The 23796-nt window shown below is 37.6% G+C and overlaps 1 protein-coding gene across 3 annotated transcripts in view; it reads left to right on the plus strand.

Annotated features, from left to right (window-relative positions):
- Window positions 1-23796, plus strand: part of IL17REL (interleukin 17 receptor E like) — a 47557-nt gene that overhangs the window by 11360 nt on the left and 12401 nt on the right. For all 3 annotated transcript variants that reach the window (XM_052790796.1, XM_052790793.1, XM_052790794.1), the window contains exons 2-9: window positions 8773-8800; window positions 14546-14695; window positions 15507-15616; window positions 17068-17182; window positions 18773-18817; window positions 19653-19792; window positions 19956-20027; window positions 22279-22333. In XM_052790796.1, coding sequence (XP_052646756.1) covers window positions 8773-8800; window positions 14546-14695; window positions 15507-15616; window positions 17068-17182; window positions 18773-18817; window positions 19653-19792; window positions 19956-20027; window positions 22279-22333 — 715 coding nt within the window. The remainder of the gene's footprint in view (window positions 1-8772; window positions 8801-14545; window positions 14696-15506; window positions 15617-17067; window positions 17183-18772; window positions 18818-19652; window positions 19793-19955; window positions 20028-22278; window positions 22334-23796) is intronic.

Consider the following 23796-nt stretch of genomic DNA (forward strand, 5'->3'; position numbering starts at 1 on the left):
GACCCCACACTGGAGCAGGGGAAGAGTGAGGAGTCCTCCCCCTGAGGAGGAAGGAGCGGCAGAGGCAACGTGTGATGAACTGACCGCACCCCCATTCCCCATCCCCCTGTGTCACTGGGGGGAGGAGGCAGAGAAAATCGGGAGACTCAGGAGTGGAGTTGAGCCCAGGAAGAAGGGAGGAGTGGGGGAAGGTGTTTTAAGATTTAGTTTTTATTTCTCATCATCCTGCTCTGATTTTGACCGGTAATAAATTAAATTAATTTTCCCCAAGTTGAGTCTGCTTTGCCAGTGATGATAATTGGTGAGTGATCTCTCCCTGTCCTTATCTCAACCAACGAGCCTTTCATTATATTTTCTCTCCCCTGTCCAGCTGAGGAGGGAGAGTGATATAGCGGTTTTGGTGGGCACCCGGCGTCCAGCCAGGGTCAACCCATCACAATAGGCAAAAAGTTTTTCCCCACTTGCATCTGATTCAAAGTTCATTCAAATCAGTGGAAAGAGTTTCACTCAACCATAGTCCTCCACAATGTGTGAATGTGAGCAGGATGGCATTTATCATTTATAAAGGTCACAGTGTACAGTGGAGCAGTGTTCTGCTCCTGGAACTGACTCTAAACATAAGCAAAATGAGTAGTTGCCTAGAGCAAGACGGTGAGGGCTTCGCCATCTATGCCAGAGCACTGGCAAGCCAGGCCTGCAATATATTGCCTCTTTTGCTGAGCAGTAGTGTTAGGATGTGTGAGAAGACAGTAACTGGAATAGAAAAAGTTCTTCTGGCCACGAGAAAAATAAGTATTTCCAAAAGAAAAAACTACTGCCTCCAGCAGCAGCAGGAGGAGCAATTCTATCCCGGAGGGTGTCTTCTCGTAATGTTCACTTAAGTTCTTGGTTTTGGTTTGTTTTTTTTTTTTTCCTTCTCTGTGGCAATCTCACTGCCCACTGGTTCCAGTCACCTCTGAGGTTGCAAGTCTCAGTGCTGTCAGTGCTGCTGAGGGATCTTGACTAAGTTTTTCTTGTAGCCTCTTCTGTGCTACAGAGATCATTATACCTAACCTCAAAGCATGGGGTATCTGTGGTTGTCTGGGGAGCTTGTGGAATCTATGTCCTCCAGTTTTTCAAGAAATGGCCAAAGTAATGGCTGACTTGATCTGGTGTTGGTGAAAGTACTCCTTCTAGCAGGAGGCTGAACTTGGCTACCTCCAGAGACCCCTTCTGCCCTAAATTTCTTTGATTCCATTTTTTCATCCTCTGTATGAGATCTCCAGTCATTCGTTGAAATAACCATTAATGCTGTGTTAGAATGTCCCTGTCTCATTGTTAGACTAGAAGTGCTGATTTGGTAGATTAGTTGTCCTTTCAAGTAGCTGAGTGGTCTGAAATTTTTGACACTCTATGCATGGGATGATGCTGATTTGTACCAGCTGAGGGTATGGCATTCAAAGTGCATTTTAATTTTACTTTGTCTATTGTATGCAATTCTGTTTTGTTAACAACTTGTATTAATATTTTAGGAAACATAACATCAAAATGATTGACTATTTTTTGGGGTTTTTTTTTTTTTTGGTTTTTATTTCTTAAATAAAGAAGCTAGAGTGTACTGTTGCTTCAAGCAAATTCTGCTTCTCGTCCTGGAGTTGAAGCATACAATAGAACAAGCAGCTTTTATTTCAGATTGTCATAGCTCCCTTTGGTCCAATAAATTTGAAAGCAAGTGGTTTGTATGTAGATCCTTTTTGTATCACAGCATTATTTTTACATACAATTCACTTAAAAAAAAAAAATACAACAGGGGAATATTCTTCCCAGTGGTGAGATTTCAAAGCAATACTGTTTTGACATCCACTTATAGGATAAATGCATGTCACTGCAAAGAGTTCCCAGAAATATAATTACTGTGCTGCCAACTCTTTCACTTGTTCTGTAAAAGGAATACAGCCATGCAGCCACAGCAATGGTCAGAAGACATTATATGCCACATGCAGTCCAGCTAAAATATGGGAACAGGATTCCTCTGCATCAATAGGGTGCAGGAGGAAATACATACTGACTCGAAGACAGAAATCACTGTTATACCTGAATAGTAGCATGTAAACAGAAGGACAAAAATCTAAGGGGCCTGAGGGTCTTGTGTTAGTCATGTGCTCCAGTATTACTGAAGTACTGCTAGACTGTAATGGAAGTGTTGGCCTTGTAAGAAACAGCAGGTTGTGGAGGACAGTGTCCATACATTCGTGTATACATGTGAAGTAGCAAATGGTGCAGGAAACAAAAATTGGTAAAAGGCTATGCTTTAGACCACTGTGTAGCCTTACTGAAGATTGTCCAATAATCTTCAATAAACCCAATAATCTCTTACCTGTTTATGATTGTCAGCTCACTGTTTAGTTGAGAGCACATCAACATGGTGTTTACACAGGCAGACGTTGCCTTGCTCTGTTGGACACAAGCCAGCTCTCATCCAAAAAGTGTGTGGCCTCGTTAGCACTGTGCTGAGCCTGAGCTTAATATCCCACTTCTCAGTAGTACTTATCCTCTTAGGTTCAGCAATGCACTAATGTGATGGGATGTTTTTTCTTCAGCTTGGAATACACCCAGAGAGACTTGGAGCTGGATAATGCGTAGGCACGACTCAGATGTTTTGTTTTTAGCATTCTGTAAAAAGAAAATCGAGCAACATCCAGGTGCTTTTGTAGAAGCAGTGGTTCAAAGTAGTCCAAAATAATGCTTTGCTGTAAGTTCAGGTGCCTATTTCTTTTCTGCATGGATAGCAGTCCAAATGTTTCCTTCTGTGATTGCTAAGCTGATCCCATTGCACGCTGTTCACATGTATCTGATCACCACATTGTCAGTAAAAGTTGAAGAACAACCTTGTGGTTTGCCAAAAATTAAAAAGGATTATCAGTAAGATAGTTTTACCTTGGCAATGAAAGTAATTACATATGACATCAAAACCAATACAGATGGTCCTTCTGAGAAAAGGTCTTTTGGGGACACTGTATCAGCAGTACTATGAATTTTTAACAGTTCTAAATATTCATAGTATGAGTATTAATCATTATAATTCCTCTGGTTCTCAGTAAATAAAGCCACAATTTTATTCAATTTCCAAGTGTGTTCTGTAGGCCTATTATTTTTCCTTTTCACCCATTTCCAATAACATGTTTTTTTGTATAAATACTTGACCTCTGCTTCCTTACATTTAGTAAGATAAATACAGTAGTGATCTTTATAAGAATAGAATGAGAAAAATTGTGTGAGGTTCCAATCCCCACCAGCATCAAGGACATGTAAAGTGCAAAGCCATTGTCTCCTTTGCCTGTGAAAATAGCTCTGGAAAAAGCTAAAGCGTACTCAGTTGTTTCCAGCTGTGAAATTCTCCCTAGATGGTTTCTGGGACTGTATGTCTCTGTGAAAGAAATTAGTCATTTGTTGATAGTCTGAGGAGCTCATGATACAGCTCTGAATCCTCTCTGTTTCCATCCAAAGTTCTTAAATTGTATAGATCCGTATCACTTTGACTGTGGCTGTCCACTGCTCAAAGACCTTTTTCTTTATGGAAGTGATTGAGATCACAGCATTGTCAGGTTTTTCACTAGAGGCCATGAGACACCATTTAGGACTCTTATGGCCCAGCATCTGTAGGCTCTTCCTTCCATGAATTGAATGGGGTGAGCAGATGAAGACCAGAAGGCTGCTGCTGGGTTATTTACAGAGAAAGGGATAAGTAGGTTCCTCTCTGTATTGGAGGATATGGCATGATTGTGCTGCTCCCAGTTGAGACAAAGAGTATCACCACTTTACAAGGCACCAAATATACCCTAGTGGGAAATTGTCTTCAGAACTGTGTGTGGTTCTGGTCACTCCATTTGGACAGATGCATTAAAGTAGAAATAGCTGCTGAGAAGGGTGATGGTAAGAAGGAAAGCCAGTTTTATTAGGGAGGAATAAAGAACTTGGCTTTTACAGTCTCGCAAAAAGCTGAGAAAAAATATATTACTGGTTGTAGGTAAATGGAAATTAAATTCCAGGGTGGAAAGCATCTATTTAAGTGAAAAGATAATGGGCACAATCAAAAGTCAATACAAGCTAACCATTGTTGTGTTTATGTTAGAAATCAAAAGATTTGGTGCTGGCAGAGAACAGGGCTTCTGGATTAGTCTTGGACATTGGAGCAGTGCACATGAAAGCCTGACTGATTTTAAAATGAATCTTCACCAGTTTTTGAAAGGGATTAGATGATGTGGTACCTATGGTTATCAGGGGACTAGACCCCATGATCTGGGAGATCTTTTCTAATTGTGTGCAGAATAAGATGGATTTGTGCCTTGACTGGGAATCAAAAAGAACATGATTAAATTCATCATCTTTATCAGCCTTTTGGCTACAGTTTGAGCACTTTCCCTGTGTTGTAAGAATATGTACAGTCCCATGCTTAATTTTAATGGTGGTCAAAGAACAAAAATTGCTGGAATAGAGGGAAACATCAGAATATGGTCTTGTTCCTTTTTCTCTGCTCTCTCTGAAAGCTGAACCTAAAGTAGGAATGTGAGTAATAGCACTGCCACTGGGGATCTCTCAAAAGGGGGAAAAACTGTTCACTCTACATTCACTGACTTTAATGTAAGCACCTCAATGAATGAATGTTAAGTGTCTGACAACCTGGTCCCAATTAAAGAATACATTTTAAGGCATTTTCGGGCATATTACTATTACTTATGGAGTTGTGGAAGAGCTGCCACCAATTCTTCTATGAACGAGGTGCAACAGAGCTAACAGGTAGACTGTGAAACCAAATTTGCCTCAGACTCTTTCCTGCATGACAGAACATTCAGGGAAGAATTTCCACAAATCTGTGCTTGATTCAGTGCCTGGAGATATGAGAGGAAATGGGAAGCAGATCTAATCTTTGTTTCTTTTCCTTGGCAATTTTAGTTCATGAAAATACTCTCTGTGCCCCGAAATCCAAGTCTTCCTCTGCTGATCTCACTTTCTTCTCTCTACAGTCTTTAAACAAAACAATGTGATATTACAATTGGCTTAGATTGAGGAGAAGTTGCTGTGCTAGCTAAAAAGTTGGCACCACACCTTCTATTCAGAATGCTGGAAGTTGGTGGTGTCTGTTCAGATAACCTCTAGCTACAGTTGAGTAATACCACAAACGGGGAAAACCCTAGGGAAATAGGAAAATCCCTAACTGTTTGTGCATTGTGTAAGTATATTTTGCTTAGGCTCTTTGCCAAAGCAGATATGAATCAAAGATGCTCTCTGTATAGGAGTAAAATGTACTATCGTGTTCAGGATCTTATTTTTGCATAAAAGACACCCATGGCATTTGTGAAAGGGGAAGAAAATTTCCATTCTGGTTTTAGTGTGTTATGTTTTTCTATTGCATTCATCACTGAAAATTCCTGAAAACAAAAGATATAGAAAGTGGGAGAGGAACTTGGTTAATTTATTTGAGTTCTTCTTTGAGACAAACGGTCTGTTTTGACTATTTTGCAAAATGATTATAAAAGAAGATACCACCACCCCCCCCCCCCTTGGTATTGTAAAATAAAAAGAGGCACTAAAAATAAGGAATTGAGCTATGACCAAATGCTCACTGTAACTGGCAAGTGTTTATGCAAATGTTTGATTATTTATGTAAACCTTCCCAACAAGTCCTTACTCAGAAAAAAACAAGTGCCCAAGAATGACAAAACATCTTCCTACCAGGACAAAAATCACTTAGATATGTTTCTTTTTTCCCAAGGAGAAGATGAGAAAATAAATGCAAGATGGTACTGGAAAGTGCTCAGATGGTAGGATTCACCTGAGCAATAGTGAAAAACAATAATTAATTAGGATATACTAGAAGGTATAGGAGGATTTCTGCATCATCCCACAGCCCCACAGAAGTGGGTGGGGTTTTCTTCATGTTTGTAACTTAAGATAATTTATTTACATACAGTTTGGTTTTTTCTGGTGTCATAACAGGGGCTCCAGAGCACTGGCCTTCTTTAAGTAAAAGGCTGAATCCTCTGCGTTTTGTGAGAATTTTGTCATTTACTTCAATGTAATTTTTGCAGCATGATTGCAACCAGAAAGAATGGTTAGAGAAGTTAGTTTAAAGATGACGGTCTAAGAAATTTTGACTAACAACTGGGAACTTCTCAAGCCACCTAACCAAAATATTTTCAATAGTCTGGCTGCAAAATGGGAAGTTAAAAAGACGGAAGTAATTTGCTAAATTATCAACCTCATGAGAGATTAATTTCTTCCAGTAAGCAGTGGCTCAGCAATCAGTTGATCCAACAGTTACGTTTGCTTACCAAGAAAGCTAGCTCCCTAACTCACTCGCTCAATTTTTTTGCAGTAATTTTGTATATTTGTCTGTTCCGCTCCCTAAGGACATGGAGAACCTCAAGTAAAGAGACTGAATTCAAATTGTCCTTCTGCATATTCCTGCAGGGTTTGATTAGAAATAATTCAAAATCAGGGCTTTGAAACAGCAGTTAAAACTCCAGTAGTTTTATATGAGCTGGCATGTTCCACTTCTATTGGTTTAGTGTTGCACTGAATTATTCAGAAAGCTATAGTCTTCTTTCTATTGATGAATGTGCATTGGGAGAATCAGCAAACTACCAATGAAGCTTTTTTTTGGGGGGGGGGAGCAGAAATAATTAATAAATGACAAATATTTCTATGAACATGTTACAGCAGAAATGAGGCCGCATCAGTTACATTTTTCAGTCCTTGAGGGGAGTTTGAATAATTTATGAAACAATTGAAATAGAAGTACCTCAGTTTTAGAACAGTTATGTAAAGAAGTTTGATTTCCTTTACAGAATCATAGCATAGTTTGGTTCGGAAGGGACCTTTAAAGGTTGTCTAGTCCCCCCTCCCCTGCAGTGACCAGGGACATCTTCAACTAGATCAGGTTGCTCAGAGCCCCGTCCAACCTGGCCTTGAATGTTTCCAGGGATGGGGCATCTACCGCCTCTCTGGGCAACCTGTTCCCATGTTTCACCACCCTCATTGTAAAAAATGTCTTCCTTATGTCCAGTCTAAATGTACCCTCTTTTAGTTTAAAACCGTTACTTCTTGTCCTATCGCAACAGGCCCTACTTCTTTGAGTGTTGATGTAGTATTGTGTAGAAACAGCCAAAGTAGTGTCTTTAACAATGTCACAAGTAATTTTTGTAATCTTCAGTCTATGAAAGTATATGACCATCTCTGTCTTATTATAAAAAGTGGTTTAAAATACTACTTTTTGTGCATCTGCACTTTTATGAGTCATAGTAACAAATGGCCAATTGTAAAAGATGACAACTTAGCTCCAGAAGTGATTATTAAAAATAAAAGTGCCAAAAGGGTAAAGGAATGAGAACTAATACAGTTTGGATACTGGTCACTGGTTTTCTAAAGGCCTTCTTTAAAAACAAGCTTATCTAGCTACAAACTTAAAAGCAGCAACGAAGGACAGAAAACACACTTCTCGGGTACTCTAGGCAGCTGCCACAGGGTAGCTAACATGCTGTCATTTCTCACCTGCAGCAATAATATGATTTTGCTCTACAGCTATGTTTATGAGGAGGACAGAATTACCTGTGGACAAAAGCCTCATGGAAGACCAAGCAATAGTTATTTTATGATGTGCTAATGCTTACCCAGGCTGCAGTCTCTGTGTTTGCCTACAACTGGAGAACTTCCAAATGTCCACTGAGAGAATTTGCTGGCTCTAAAACTCATAGATTGTTGGCTTATTGACAAGATCCTAAAACGTTTTAAAAAGACTGAAAGCTGCCAGTCTGTTTGAGAGCAGAGGAGACAAGGTGGTGCCTGCTTCTTTTGTGGGTGTGACAAAAGCATCTCTGTGAATGAGACACTGATTTTAAAGGAAAGCAAAGGAGAACATATATGCCGTATACAAAGGAATATTGGTATAAGTGCTATGTCAGAAACTTGAATGCCAGAACAGCATAAAACAGTATTTGCTGGCTAAGTAATGGTCTTTCTTTAGAATGTCATGCATAGTCGTCAAAGTAAGATTTGTTATTTTTATACTCTACAGAATTTTAATGTGTGGTTAAGTGTTTATTTTACTGGGAAAATGGATGTAGTCTGTCTGAAAGATAGCTGGAAACTTGTTAAAATCTCAGTGTCAGGTTCACTGTGCCTCTTACAAAAACACTTTCCCATTTGAACATGGTAAGTACTGTGCCTGAGTAACTTCATCTTCAGGATTCTGAGCCAGATAGTTCTCAGAAATAAAAAGGCAAGTCTTATTTCTAAACTTCATTTGTGATTACTGTAATACTTCCTTCCATTGGCCTAGTGTGATCTTCTAAAAATTATATAATATTCAGTAGTGTTCTAGATGTCTTCCACTAAAAAATCACTTGGGTTTTTTGCCCTGGTATGAAGCAGTCCATTGTAAAGTTTGACAAAACAATAAATAAGCTATTGGTCAGTGTGAATGGCAGTACTTGATAAAATGATGTCTGTATTTGATGGAACTGTAGTACTTGTTCTAACAATTGCAGCTCAGTAGAAATACATGAAAATAAGGCTAATGCTGATCTTGTGTCCCCATATGTATCAGGCTGTCATATGCAGTAGTGATGTGCATTTTCACTGTATTTGAAAATCTCTTTTTTTGTCTTGAAAATTATTTCTGTTGTGGACTGTGAATATGTTTACTTGTTTAAGGTATGTTTATATTTGTGTACAATGATAAAGCAATATTTATTGTTACCTCAGCTTTTATAATATTGTTGTTTCTGTTTGCAGGGGATTCATTGTAAAAGCAAACCTTCCAGTGAGTATATGTCATTCATATTTTTACTACATTTGTTTTTGAAAAGTAAACATAATTTATTGCAGATAATATATCCACTTTCCTGGTGACACCAGGTCACTGTCATGACAGTATTTACCACCAGTTTCCTTGTACAAAACATTGGAAATTGGTAGGCTCTGATAAATAATAGGTTAATAATGACTGTGCATTGTTGCTTTATAATTTTCCTTACCATAGATGGTAATTGGGAGAATTGCTTAGTCATTTCACATGTTTTTATTGCTTCTACTTATTATTATTGCCTACAGTAATAACATAGGCTCTTGAATTACCTGAACTCTGAAGCCTCCATCAATCACTCCTCCAGTGCACACAGTCACTTGACAGGGAAGTACGAGGCAGCTGCCTTGCAGGCAGTCCCCTCTGAGAGGACAGTCCTAGCTGGAGGTCCAGCTCTGAGCACTGCTTGTCTCCAAAGTGCCTTTCCTTGATCTGTGTGGCAGAGAGTCCACAGACAGGGAGCAACCGCAATCCTGAGCCACAAGCGTGTGAGATGCTGATGCTATGGCGTGGGCCGTGAGCCGAACACCAGCTGTGATGATTCTTGCTCTGAAAGCATGGTATTTATGGGACACATGTTGAGGTGGAGAGAAAGAACAAAGCTGTGGAAGGGATGCAGTTAAAAGTCCCATCTGAAAAAGTCTCTAGTCTGCTGGTGAGCAGAGCGAACCATCGGTGGCTGGTTCAAGGATTGTGAATGAATCTTTTTAGGATTAAGCAGCTGAGCTGCTAGTTACACAAACTATGTGGAAGATAGAAGAAGAAACACGGGCGTTGCCATTTGCTCTGCCTAGATGAAGCATGCCTTCATGCCCTCAGGCAGCACAGGCTGAGGAAACCAAACCCTTCAACCCTAGTCTCAAAGGGAAGGACACCTGCAATACTGTTGGTTTTGAGTTAAAATCTGTGCTGGGTATTACACAAATGCAGATCTAGATAGTGGAGACTCACTGCAGGTACCACGAGGTGGTGATTCATTCAACCCATTTTAGGACAAGGTGATTTATGTGCTGGGAGGGAGGTGACAGGGCTTATCCCTCTCTGTTGACTGCCAGAGGTGCTTAGATGATGGACATAAGCTTAAACTAGATGTTTAGCTTTTAACTGGATATAGACATTGGGCACTGAAGAGTTTGTAAACTGAAGATCCTTATCTTTCAAGATTATGTACATGAAGCAGAGCTGGTTGTAGGTTTTCAGTGCTGCCTGAAAATGAGTTATCAGCTATTTTTAATACAAGTAGCATGTAGGATGACTCAGCCTTATAGGGGTGATGAAAAAACATTTTTTTTAGTCTTCATCCTAATTCACTTCTGCAACAGTAGGTGTATACTAATTTCCATACTTCCTTTTCTATAGTCATTCTTTTTATTATTTATTATTTGAGGTAAAATTACCTTAAAAGACCTTAACTGTATAATAGAGCACCTTTGCAGTAGTCATTGCTTTTAGCTGCAACAAATAGATGACACTATTTCCTAGAATTTGCAGCTATCAGCTCAGTAGTATTTGGCAACATAGCTTTGACTCTGCCTTCTCCCTCCTGCTCTTCTAGACTATTAGTAGTACATAAGGGCTACTGTAGTATTTGAAATGCACTGTAATATATCCAGACATTGTTATCGATATATCAATGATTTAAAAAAACCCTTACATTCTCAGAAAATGTATTTGGCATGGTATATCACCACGTTGTCCCATGTCCTTGAAAGTTTGAAATATTTTCTGAACATACAACTGTGAAACTGGTCTAATTTACTGTGCATTGCAATCTATTGTGAAAGAGAGGCTGCCAGTCTGAAATTTAATCAATTTCATAATTGGTGTAAGTACTTTATGTAGCAAATTTTGGTATATATTAACTGAAGTGCACCATGTGGTTATCTTAGGAGAGCATATCTAGTTTGTTTATGAATTTTGTTGAATCATCCTAATGCACAGATGCAGCAGATACTGTGGTAAATCATATGCAAATAGGTTTGAAACGCTACTGTAATTTATACTCATGGAATGATGCTCCAGTGAAGCAATTTTAGTGTGCTTTAGATACACTCAAAAATTTAGCACTGTCAATATACTAGGTATTTCAGATTCTTACAATTCTTGTAGGGAAGAAATACGAGAAAAAAACCAAAACAGTTAGGATCTTCTGTTGGGTGTTGGCCTGGACCTGTTATTAATGGGTTTTCTCTGCCATTTTTTTTTTCTGTTCTCCAATTTCACCTTCTTGCCTGAGGCTTCAAATTATCCATCTAATCATTTCTATTGCGTATTCATTGCTCAGCTCTGGCTTCTATTATCCAAGTGTACATAAGGTGTGTTTTGCTGTCGTGACAGTTCTGGGTTGATTGCTGCATCATCAGATAAAAAAAATAATCTGCTGTGGTTGAGCTGATGGCAAAAGTACAGGGAAAGTGTCTACATGCTGAATAATAAGCCTTGGCTTCTTTATGCCTGGGCTTATATGTGTCCATAATTAAGGAATCTTTTATTACAGCAACAATCCCTCTCTCATGTAGGGCTAATTACAGTTATAATTCATAAACATAAAATTCAGGCAAGATTTACTCATCAGATGGTTTGCGTAGCAAGATGTATCTTTATGTCTTCTGGGGTGTAGATCAAACTACTCGTGAGAAAAAGAAAGAGGTGTGTGTTCCAGAGAAAACTAATGGGGGGATTAAAAGATGATAAGGTAGGAGTTTACTGAAGAATTAGTCAGAAATGAGTCTCATACTGTGATGATTTATTGCATGAAAATTATTTTGTCAGCTCTTCCTTGTATCATATATTTATTGTGATCCAAAGCTAATATCCTTATGCATGATATGATCAATTTAAATTATTATTAATGAGCAGCATATTTTGCAATTGTCAAAATGTATCCTAAAATTAATGGAAAAAATCCAAAGTGGAAGAGTAATTTCATTTTATCCAGTGTATTACTTATTTGTTCTCAGTTTGAAGGTAGAAACTGTGGTCAAGGAGGACAGCGTCCCTGCTTACGGACAGACAGTAGTCCCTAAAACTGTGTTTGTACATCTGCCTGATACTGATCCATTGTCAGTAACGCACATAGGTATGAGTTAGGATTCTCCTGAGAGTTCCAAGCTTGTGACATCTGATAATACCATACCTCAAGCAGTAGTAACTAAGGACTGAATTCAATTAAGTCATGACAATCTCTTCTAAAAATAAGTAGCATCAAATAATCTGGTCAAATTCATCCAAATGGAATACTTTGTAAAGAACTGTCAGCTTTGACAATGTGTATATATACATATACATTGCTTTTCCCTTAAATCATTTCTACACAGACAAGGGAATGGGCAAGATAATAGGCCTGGATCAAGAAAGTTACACCAACAACCAAGGAATTAAGCAGAAACAGTTGGTCCTGGATACTGTTTGGTATCCACAACTGCATATCATACGATGCAGTCAAGAAAATATATTTTTGAGCAAAGAGAAAGAGCTAAAACTAATCATCACTTATCATATTATTAGTAATAATTATCAGGTAGTTCTGCAATATAATAACCTCCCAAGTAACTGTGGGTGGATTGATTGGGTGTTGTACAATAACTCTCCATGCATCCTGACATACCTTCAGGATTATTACACCACCCATTCTTGGAACATGGAATATAGTGTTCACATCTGGCTGCTGTGTACTGTACTTCATAAGGCTGCCTCATCTCTGTGGAAACATGGTTACAAATTTTTCAAAAGTCAATGTACTCCACTGCTCATAAAGCCTAATTTGTATATTTTGAATGATCAGTGTTTTTTCTTCGGTTTGCACAAATTGTTTTCTCTCATTGACAATATTACCTTGGATAATTGAGAGCTGACTCTACTGTCAGTTGAGGTGGAGTGTCCTTGTTTTTCCATTCTTTTCCACTTGGTTCATATCAGCATATCCTGTTGCCTCCAAGCTTAATGGTACAAAACCAGGATAATGGAGTGGAGATTCAGGTGTGAAGCATTTGTCTTTTCTGACTTTTGACATTTATTATGCAGGACTTATTTCTCCTGATACCAAGTGTGAGGGCACCTTAAGGCCTGACAGATTCAAGCCAAGGTACCACATTTATGTCAGCCTATCTTCACGTCCTGCATGTATCAGTATCCAATCCTTGACAATGGGCTTCAGCTGCAACTGGACACTGTGAAAGTGAGGGTCTCATAATATAGAAAGAGGTCCTATACAGGTTAATACACTTCCAGTCTTTAAATTTAGAGCACTTTCCTTCATTGGAAGGGTAAGTAAGGGTAAGCCTTGTCCTTCCTCCTCCTCCACATCCTACCTTTCCTCTGTGAGAACTGTGGATGTGTCTTCCATGTGAGTCAGTGGGCATCCATGCTTGACAGCAATGCTTGGCTAGACGTTGAGGGATGCACACTTTCCTGATGATTTGAGTTAAGAGTGTTACCCTGTATTTTATGGCAACCACAGTATCGTGGCACTGCTGTTTCATACGATGCTCTTTGCCATACTAATTGAACTCCTTCTAGGACTATGTTAAGCAGCATGACTAATAAGAGTCAAATGTTTTTTTTGGTCTTCCAGCCTCTCCCCGGGGGAGGAGAATGTGCAGTAAAATACTTTGTTTTACTTGGGTGTCTTTTAACTTTCATGCTATGGACCAAAGTGAGAAGGGTAAGAAATATTTCAAAGAAATTGCTATGATGTAGTTACAACTAAAATGAGGTATGCTGCATTATGTACCACAAAGCTAAGGGACAAAACCCAATTCCCTGGCTATTTGTTTTGATAGTTTCTTGGACTCTTAATTTTTGAGACTACAATGTATGTGAGGTAGAGAAGCCCAAGGAATGCATTGGGGATTAAATCCACTGTACCAAAATAAATTCATAAATAACTAACTGATTTCTGTCCAGGGCAGTCTGAGAAGTAGAAAGAGATGAAATATGGCTAACTGGTGAGATTTGCAGCCTTAAGACTGTTTTTTTTCTTTTACATTAGCTTACAGAAGGTGGCTGCGCAAACTGATGTCCTAAGGCTTTGGGATGACTAAATTTCCATAGGAAAATAAGATGAGACATAGTAGCTGTGTTCTGTGCCTACTGTTTACACCTTGAAGAAGGCCTGGATAATATTTATTCTGCTCTTGCTGTTCTGGTCTAAAGCAGAAGGAAATCCTGTAGGTGTGAGGGATTTTTCCATGACTAGGAATGCAATGGTGCCCTCTTGTGTGAAAGTGATATTTTAACAGCAGTTGAGATCATCGGCCAATCCTAAAATTAAAATACTACCTATGAGAGTGCTCACAACATACAGGTAATGGTTTTGAAAAAAAGTTTAAATAAACTCTTAGTCTAGCCACTATCTAGCAGATCTGATAGTTTAAAAACACTATTAGTCTAGGTATGCTCTGCTAGCTTTAACTGTTAGAAGTGTGATTCCTTCCTCTTGTGGGTTAACACTTCCCTAAGCCAGGAAATTTATTATCAAACCCCATCTGTAATGTCATTCTTTCCAATCCCCCTGCATTGCTAGTGAAGCCAACTAGCTATGTGGGCCATGTGAAAGTCTTAGCTAAAATACTGGCTTTGCTGAAGTCAGTGGTGATTTCCCTACTGATTTCAGTAGAGCTGGAGCTTCACCTTTGGTGCTTTCTCTCCCCCAGATATCCTGTGCACAATGAGATTTCTCTGTCTTTGTGTTTGCATTTTTAGGTGGCATTTTAAACAGCTTCTGCCATGATGCTCCTGCATCTTTATCTTCTATGGTACTGAAAAGCATGAAGATCTCAACAGTGATGAAATGTGTCCAAGGAAGCGCATGCTCTCTACATTTAAACATTAAAGGAACTCTGAGTCTGGATGGTAGGAAGCAGAATTGCTACTGAATCATTTCTGTTTACTTTTTATTTATAGCTGTTCAGCCAAATTTTGTTCCGTATTGCAATATTTGTGTCCAACCTGTTTTCATGTAATTATATCAGAAAGATATTTTTTGTGAAACCATTTTACTACAAACCAAGATAAAACCATGGCCCTTCTTGAGGGAATGAGAACTGAGATAATGAATTTGAGACAACTGAATTTTTACTTCCAACGTAATACACTTAACTTGTCCTCTACCAGTGCCTGAAGCATACTGCTGCCCTTTTCTTTCTTACCTTGACATGGGTGCGCGCACATGCGCGCACGCGCGCGCACACACACACACACACATTATTTCTGTCTGCTCTGGTAATTCAGACATGAATGACTTCCCCAGCAGAAGAAATGGTTTATGTGTCTGAAGTTACAATTCTACACTAAAATAAAATGAAAGCATTCAAACTTTTGGGGCATAGTCTATTTTTACTAACACCCTGCCATTCAAGTCCTTAGTGTGTTACTATTTAGATTTTTTCTGATATTCTTCACTCAGAGTTAATAGGTTTATTTTTTTAAAATTTGCATAAGAATTTGCATAATTAAAGCTTTAATTTATAGCAATCTGTATTAAATCCTTGCTCCTACCCCCACATGTGTGTTTTATATAATGCCCCTTTTTTAAACAGAGATAAAATACATGTGCCTTTCACTCAGAAGGAAAACTTATGATATGGTATATTTTAATTTATTTTTTGTTTTTCTTAAAGGTGCCTAAATTATATTTTTGAAATCTATTCCTAACTCATTTCAGAGAATATCCGTGGGCTGGAAATATGTTCTCTTTCACTGGACACACAGCGATATCAGTGCACAAATGTGAGATTTGCTAGGAAAAAAAGCAAGATGCTTAATGGAAAGAAGGTAGACTCCCTTTTTGGGTTGTTTTTCATTTAAATGTTTATGAGCCTTTGGAAAAAATATATTTTGTATCTCTCTTATTTTTCTCTCTTATTGACTTTGTGGAAAACTGCGATGAAATGTATGCTTCAGCATTGTCAAATGAAACTCCATAACAAAATGTCCTTTTATAATCTACAAATTCAATTCTCCACCATTTTTGTACTTCTCCCACTTACCTGTTTGCAAGAGAAGCTGCCTCTGCAAAGCCTAATTTTTGTATCAATTTTGGTAGCTTTCTTTTTGTGCCCACCAAATCATGGCGAAGCTTTTGTAACTCCAATTGCTAGGAAGCACAATGCCACAGGGATTTTAAGTGCATACATACGATTTATTTAAGTCCAACCATGTCAATGGAATTCACACATCTAGAAGACAGCCAAGTGCCTAAGCACTTGTGCACATCTGTCCTAAAGTCATGGTAATAATTGCAACAGCAGAGTACAATTTTTTTTACTAAACTGAACCCAGAAGTATTTATTAAAATTTGCAACTGGGAAAAAAAACCCCCCAAACCAAACCATCCTTGACCAACTGTTTAAAAGACATGAATGTTTGCTTTCAATTACTGGTGGGTAACTGTTATTAATCCCATACAAAATGTGTTACTTTGTGTGCTTTGTAAATGTTATATTGATTGCATATGTGAAACAAAGTTTTCTCCTAAACTGCAATTGCAGTTTATGCTCTGTATTACTTGATGATCAAACATTCCTATAGGCAATGCAGGGCCAGCAATTGAACAATTTAGAGTAAGGTAAGTTTATAGGCAAGACTCAACAAACATATTTAACGAAATTTTCTTAGTTTCAGTTCAGTGACTAGAATGGTAACATAAGATGTCTTTTACCTTCCAAATGCCTTGTACCAAATAGGAGTATATCCAACATGAAAACCTATATGGAATTTTTAATAGTTACTGCTATCAGTGAGGGAATGACCTGCTATAACTGGACCTCAACTTTTGTCTCCTAAATTACTTTCTCTCTCACAAACTGTTGCTGGAATGAACAAATTTGCTGAAGTTACCGTTAAATGTTTAAACAGACATTTTTTTCCTATTCGGCAAGTGTGTTTGCTTGTAAAATGCCTACAAACTGTAACTTTTGGTAGTATGAACTTTTAACGTTCAATAAGCATTGGGTACCTGTATTTCTATGCTTTTAGGATTATTTGATAGCTTGTAGATACTTGGATTTCTGGAATTGAAGAAGATAGCAACATCCTGGATTAGAAGTAATGATACTCTGCTTCTTTTACATTCTTAATGCTGCAATATCTGAGACTGCTTAATGCTCGTTGTAAATATAAATAAATTTAAATAAAGAATATTGCTTGCTTAACTCTGATAATCAGTGGTTTTCATGTATTCTGGAAGTCATGCACAAACTTGATTTTATAAATGTTTTAAACAGGTACAGGTACAATTCAATTGCATTGAAGTCAATGTAGCACAACACATCTATGTGACCATGAAAACAGTACCAAATTACTGTGAAGTCAAGCTGAGTCAGGAATACTATGTTGAAGGTAGGAAAACATCTTAAACCAGAAGTCTTTCAAGAAACATGTTTTCAAAGAAAAAAAACAAACCAAACCAAAAAGTCCCAAATGCAAAGCCAAATCACGTTCTGGGATGGTAGGTCGTGTATGCCAGGACCAGTCTTATTCTACATTTCAATGATTTATTTTGTGCATATACATATTTGACTCATTGTAAAAAACAGAGACCAGAGTTTGTATCTAACAGTACATGGAAAACTGAACTACACTATGCATTTGTCCTAATTGGCCTTCTTGTGATTGGCATGTGCTATTTCTCTGCCTGCAGGTTCAGTCCTGTGTGCTCTCTTGGCATAAGATGGAGCCTTCTCTTTGTAGTTAGGCCACAGGTGGTTTCAGAGATTGAGGAAAGCTTAATAACAAAATGTAAAGAAATTTCTTTTTACTTTCATTAGCTAGCTGTTCTATTGCCTGTTTTCATGTAACTGGATAAGATAAGGTAGCATTTTCCATGTTTTGGGGGTAAAGTGCCTGTCATATGCATATAAAAATAGATTTCATCACTGTGGTCTGACCAGGATACAGTGTGGCTAGTGGAGATAAGTGCACCAAATGGTGGTGCGAAAAATGAAATGAGACTCCTTGTTTGATCCAGTGCCTGGGATTGTCCTGCCTTCCCATCTCCAGAGCCTGTTGGTGGGCGGCTCTTTCCCTTGCCCCTTGGTACAGTATCATCCCTTGCACACAGTATCAGACACAGTGTGTCCATTTCATGCTTTCATAGAAGTAAAGCCTTTTTGTATTTAAAAAGCCTTTTGTTTTCTTGATAAATCCCAATTCACTATTGAAGTAGATATGTACTTTGTGAATAAAGAGGGGGGAAAATGACGTTTTATAAAGGCCACTTTTAAGACACTTTACAAGGGTGAGTAAACAAGGAAGTATTTCTCTGTGGAAAAGAACTATGTGGGGAAATGAGAGAAAAGTGCTGCTCTAATACCGAGTTAAACAAGGAAAGGTGCAAACAGTAAGCAGCACATTATGAGCTGATTTAGTGTTCTTAAATCAAGATTTAAGTTTTGGAGATACGAATACTAGATATTAATTCTGAAAGTGTTACCTGGCCTCTAATTCTGGTAAGCTTCCTGGGAGCTAAATAGAGGGTTTCTTTGTAAGCCTAGAGTAGAGTCAGAATAGCAAAAATACACAGTTGTTTATAACAGAGTAATAAGCCTGGTAAACAACAGGAGTAACTTTCAAGAATAACTGAAATTATTGTTATTATGATTATTATTACTTAAATTATTGTTAGGTACTAGGTAAAGAAATGCAATGTTATATCCTAGATTGCCACCTTAAACTGCTGATGAGGTTTTCCAGTAGAAACCCCACACTGGTGAGATAGCTTCTTAAGGCAAGTTGTGATATAATCTCTGTTTGTAGTAAGGGTGCTTTTCTTTTTTTGCTGTTTATCTAACACTGGATGTAAATCTGCCTTTAAAAAGTGGTATTAGAGACCGGTTTCCTGTTGGGAAGCTATTGGATAATTTGGCAGTTTATTTACACAGTTATATAAATAAAGCAGCACTGAAGAAAACTCTGGCTTTTATTTTGCAGATTGCAGAAACAGTGATGTGGGAAAATATATTCCAGCTTGTTCAGGTGAGCTGATCTTCTATACAGCTTAAAGCTGTGAGATATTTCTGGTGACCTATACAAAGATATGTTTTCAGAGCTGAATAAGGAGGGAAAAAAAAGATGATTTAGAACTGCCACTACTTATAATTACCATGTAGTTGATAGGTAATGTCCTGGAAAATGTGTTTCTTTATATTGACTTGGAAATGCTAGAGAGCAGATAAACATATTGACAGCCTACTTAATGCTTAAACTTTTGGAAATGGGTTTGTATCCTTTTCATGCACTTCAGATGGCTGGTTTTATATTTTGCCTATAGACAGATATCATAAACAGATTGAAATTAATTTGCCAAACTGCTATCCTGATTTTGGCATACCCATGAATATAAAAAAAATAAAACATCCCCCTACATATTGTATTTGGCTAACATAGTTGCACATGTTCTCTATGAAAGGAAGTTGCAACCTTGGGATAATCAGCTTTTGTAGTAGTATTAGTGTGTATATTTCAAGTATTTGTACATGAACCACATAAGATTTCAAGTACTAAGGCTGAGGTAAAATCGGTAGGTGTCCTGGCCTCTCAGTATTGCCAGTGCTAATTTAAAACTGAATAATGTTGAGATTTATTCTCATTAAAATTATTATATGTCATAAAATAAGAATACCTTTAGGAATATCAGGATATAAAAAGAATTAATTCAAACATCCTAGGTAAGAATCTATAGAAGTTGACTTTCATCTCCATCAAGTTATGAAATACATTCTCTATGTTTTCTAAAGAAATAACAAAATAGAAATAATAAAGTAATAAAGAAACAGACACGATAATTTCATACTTGAATTTTCTTTTTCAGCTGGGCAGTTTGATTATAATGTAGACAGGGCAAGGAAAATTATATCAGTGAATGTATCCAACTTTCTGCGAGATCAAGATTATTATGTTCGCCTGTGCCACAAATGGTTTACCTGTGAAGATGTAGGGGCATTTGCTGTGGTGAGTTAAAGCTCAGAGCAGTTTGTTGAACTGGTGGGAGGTGACTTGTAGGTAGAAGTGCTCATTGAGGGCATAGTTATAGGAAACGGCCTTCTATATCTTCATGTAGCTTTACTAAAAGTCATTTACTGTCCTGGATTCATGACCATCTTTTTCATTTCAGATAAAAGGGAAGGAATCTTTAAAATCAGTTTCTCTGAAATATTCTCAGCTACTCCCTTGTCTTTGCATTGAGGTAATACAGTCTGGAATTTGGTATATACTTGTGTTTCTGATTAAAGCAATTTATCTGGGATTTGTGCTAAGAAAGGAGGAAAAATCTGTAGAAAAAGGCTTTAGACCTAAGTTTTTCACTAAGGCTTGTCTGACCTTATGATTATGTAAATGTGGAAGAGATTTTTTAGGAAACACTAATTAAAACATGGAGATAAGAAGAAAATGGGATACAATTTACATTAATTTATGGAAAGTATTGTGTAAGATTAATTTGACTGATTTTTATAAGCAATGAAAAGACAGAAAATTTAATCTGACTGAATTTCAGCATAGCATTAGATATAGTACTGCATGAGAAACGAAAAGAGGAATTGAGGAAGCTGGGAGCGAGAACAAGATTTGTATGGTAGATAATGCCTAGCTGGAGGGCTAACTCGACTACTCCTGTTGAATGGGGCTGTGCTAGTAGGAAGGTTATTTAAGGACCACACTTAGAGCAGTTCTTATATAAATGTTTTCAGCAATGACATGGACACAAAAGGTGTGAACGTGTTAATGAGATTTGCTGATAATACAGTTGAGAGGTGTAATCAAAATGGAAGAGGGTCAGGATAACTGGAAGAGACTAGAGATCTTCATATGTGAAATAACTAAAGGAGGATGAAGTGTAATATATGAAGTGCAAGTTCATGCACTCGCTCTTATAAAAAGAATTCTTGCTGTAAGATGCGAGTCCTCATTTAGAAATAACAGTGGAAGAAAAAAGATCTGGGTGTAATAGTTCATCACAGGATGATTAAACTAACATGCTTACATGATGTAAACGTGAACGAAGGTCTAGTGGGTTAGATTATTCCAAGCTAACAGGAAAGTATTGGCAAGGCCGCCTTTGAAATACTGTAGGCAATTCTTGTATCCATATTCAAGAAACGTTAATTCAAATGGAAGATATACATAAAAAATCTAGAATGGTTGGGGAACGGAGAGACTGTCTTATAAAGGAGATTCAAAGAACATGTTTTCATTAGCCTGGTAAAACACATGCAAAGAGAAACTATGTTTGTTATCTAAATACAGATCAGAAGGGTCACTTATAAGGAAAAAGAACAGATTTTTTTTAAGCTAAAGCCATTCTTGCCACAAGAATGAAGGGGGATAAACTTCATTCCATGAATATATTCAGGATAGCTACAGATTTTTTTTCTGATAATCTGAGAAGTGAGATTTTGGAATATCTTTCATAAAAACAAATAAAAAGTCATCAAACCAATTTAAAATGATCTTGGTAAAATATAAAGATACTATGTGATCCTAGTTTCTCAGTGAATTTTGGGGTAGGATTTACCTTGAGTATTAAAACACCTAAATGTAGATGTCCAGATGTAGATATCTACATTTGAATTAGATGTCCAAACTCTTATAGTCAATGGAGATCTAGTAAATGCAGTCAGTTACTCAACTGACCAAATGTAGATGGCTATTTTGGGATGTGCTGGATAGCACTGTAGACTCCACTGGCTACATTGGCTAGATCTTTGTATGGCTACTGTAATAGTAATTTGGGCACTTTAATCACACTCAGATATGTACATTGTAAGCACCTAAAATCAGATACCTTAATATGCGAGTTGAACCACAAGGTCTCTTCCAAGCCTAAGGATTTTTTTTATTCCACTCTGAAAGGTATGAGGTCACTGGAAAGATGTTATTCCTCTCAGCATATGCACAGAGAATTCCACAATACAATTGCTGAGCAAACAGATGGGGACTGTGAGTAACACAAATGTTTGCACGTGAATCTAAATAATTAGGGTATAGTAACAGCCATGCACATATACTTGTAGATTGGGTTAAGTGTTAGTCCTCAGATTTTAAGGATACATCCTTTACCATTACAAAAGCCAGGAGATCTGATGTGATTCTTGAATGTCTTTTGATATCCCTAGAAAGTAATGACACTGTAAGAAACTTAATGAAAATCAAACTGGAAGACTTTCTAAATGAAATTGGGCTAAATATATGACTCAGAAATAGTAGGGATATAGTATTAAAAGGAATCACCTTAGTTCAACAGCTCCTATCCCCCTAATGATGAACAATAACATAGGTATCTAGTGCAAAACACCCTTTTAAAAAACTATTTCCAAAGCTTTCTAATAAACATAGCATCTTTATCTTTGGTGGAAAGGTGTTCTGTCATATTCTGCCTGAAATGTTAAAACCTAGTGTATCTGAGAATCTCTAGCTAATGGCCACTTTTTGGGTTGTAGGGTTGGCTGGCAATTCCAGATGCAAGGAGGATACAACTTTGCCCCTTTGAAAATGGCAAGTACTGTGCGATTACTCTTTATATGAGTGATTTTCAGCAGCTCCAGTAGTATGTCGCAATTTGAAATTCATCTAAGGTGAAAACCATAGATTGCAAAACTTCAAGGAAATTATCATACTGTGGGTAGATGAAATAACTTACTTTCAGACCATACTGTTCACAAAATTTATGCCAATATAAACACTAAGTAACTTTCTAGTCATTTCCCACATTTTCTTAAGTCACACACAAATTAGCCAGAAGGAAGAAAAGCCACTGAGGTCAGCTTTGAAATGCTTATGTGAGAAGAAGGCTTCAAGGAGAGATTTGAAGGATGTGTCCGAAATCTAACTTAAAGGAGGGAATAGGGAGTTGAAAAAGAAGACAGTTAACTGCATATGGGAGTTCCCATACTTAATGGGAAAATATTCACACAAAGTATTCCAGCAAAGTCAGAGTTTGGTCTGAGATGACAGTTGAAAAAGAAATTGTCATATTACATGGGGTTTTAGTGAAAGTTTTACCAGACAGATAGAAAAAAGCATAGGCTGAAAAAGTGTTTTATTGTGTTAAGTCCAACATAAGTACAACAATATTTTTTCCCCAGACTATGCTAAGAAGCCCATTAAGGGATTTTAGTATTTGATTTAAAAAAAAAAAAACCTTGAGAGAGAATAAAAACACCAACCCATAACAGTGCATCCAAACTCCATTAAACTGCATAGACATTCACTGCAATCCTTTCACATTCTTGCAGGGCCAATACATTTCTGTTAAAATGGAAGCAATTTCCTCTTTAGTAAGCCCAGCCTTCATTTCTGGTTTATTTTATTGTGGCAGAATGCAGTGTTTGTGACACTACCATTCCTTTGTAGCAATGGAGGGCAGTTTGACTAAATAAAAAGTGATTTTTTTTTTTAATCTATTTATGCAATGGACAGCACTTATAGGAATGCTCAAGCTCTGTCTGTAGCTATGTCTATGTCATGTAGTCAGATCTATCTTCAAGGTCATAAAAGCAAAGCCTGTTGGCCATCTGCAGTATGAAGTCCTAACCTCTATTCTTAGTAGCTGTTCAGCCTGAGGCTGGGTCTCATGAGGCACAGGTTGTTTTTTTCCAAGTTTTCTCCTAGCTCTACCTATTTCCTGTGCTTGGAATGGTTATGCTTTGCAAGTGCAGGAAATTGGGCTCATTAATCCCATGATTCCTTCCTTTCTTCTGTATTCTGCTTCTTTTCCTTCCCTTCCTACTGCAGTCATTCTGCTCTCTGATGCCATTGAATCAGGACTACAGGGATAGCTGAAACATATGATACAAAGCTTTATGTAGTAAGAGGAAAGGCAGTATGTGCTTTGGCACACTGAAGCTCTTGAAGCTTATTTTTGTCCATTTAGGAAGTTCCAATGGGCAATTACAATTGAAAACTTAACTTATAGCTTTGATAAGGAAGTGAAGATGGGAAATACTGTTTCACAGCTA

This window comes from Harpia harpyja, chromosome 6 (genome assembly GCF_026419915.1).
Source record: "Harpia harpyja isolate bHarHar1 chromosome 6, bHarHar1 primary haplotype, whole genome shotgun sequence".
Lineage (NCBI taxonomy): Eukaryota > Metazoa > Chordata > Aves > Accipitriformes > Accipitridae > Harpia > Harpia harpyja.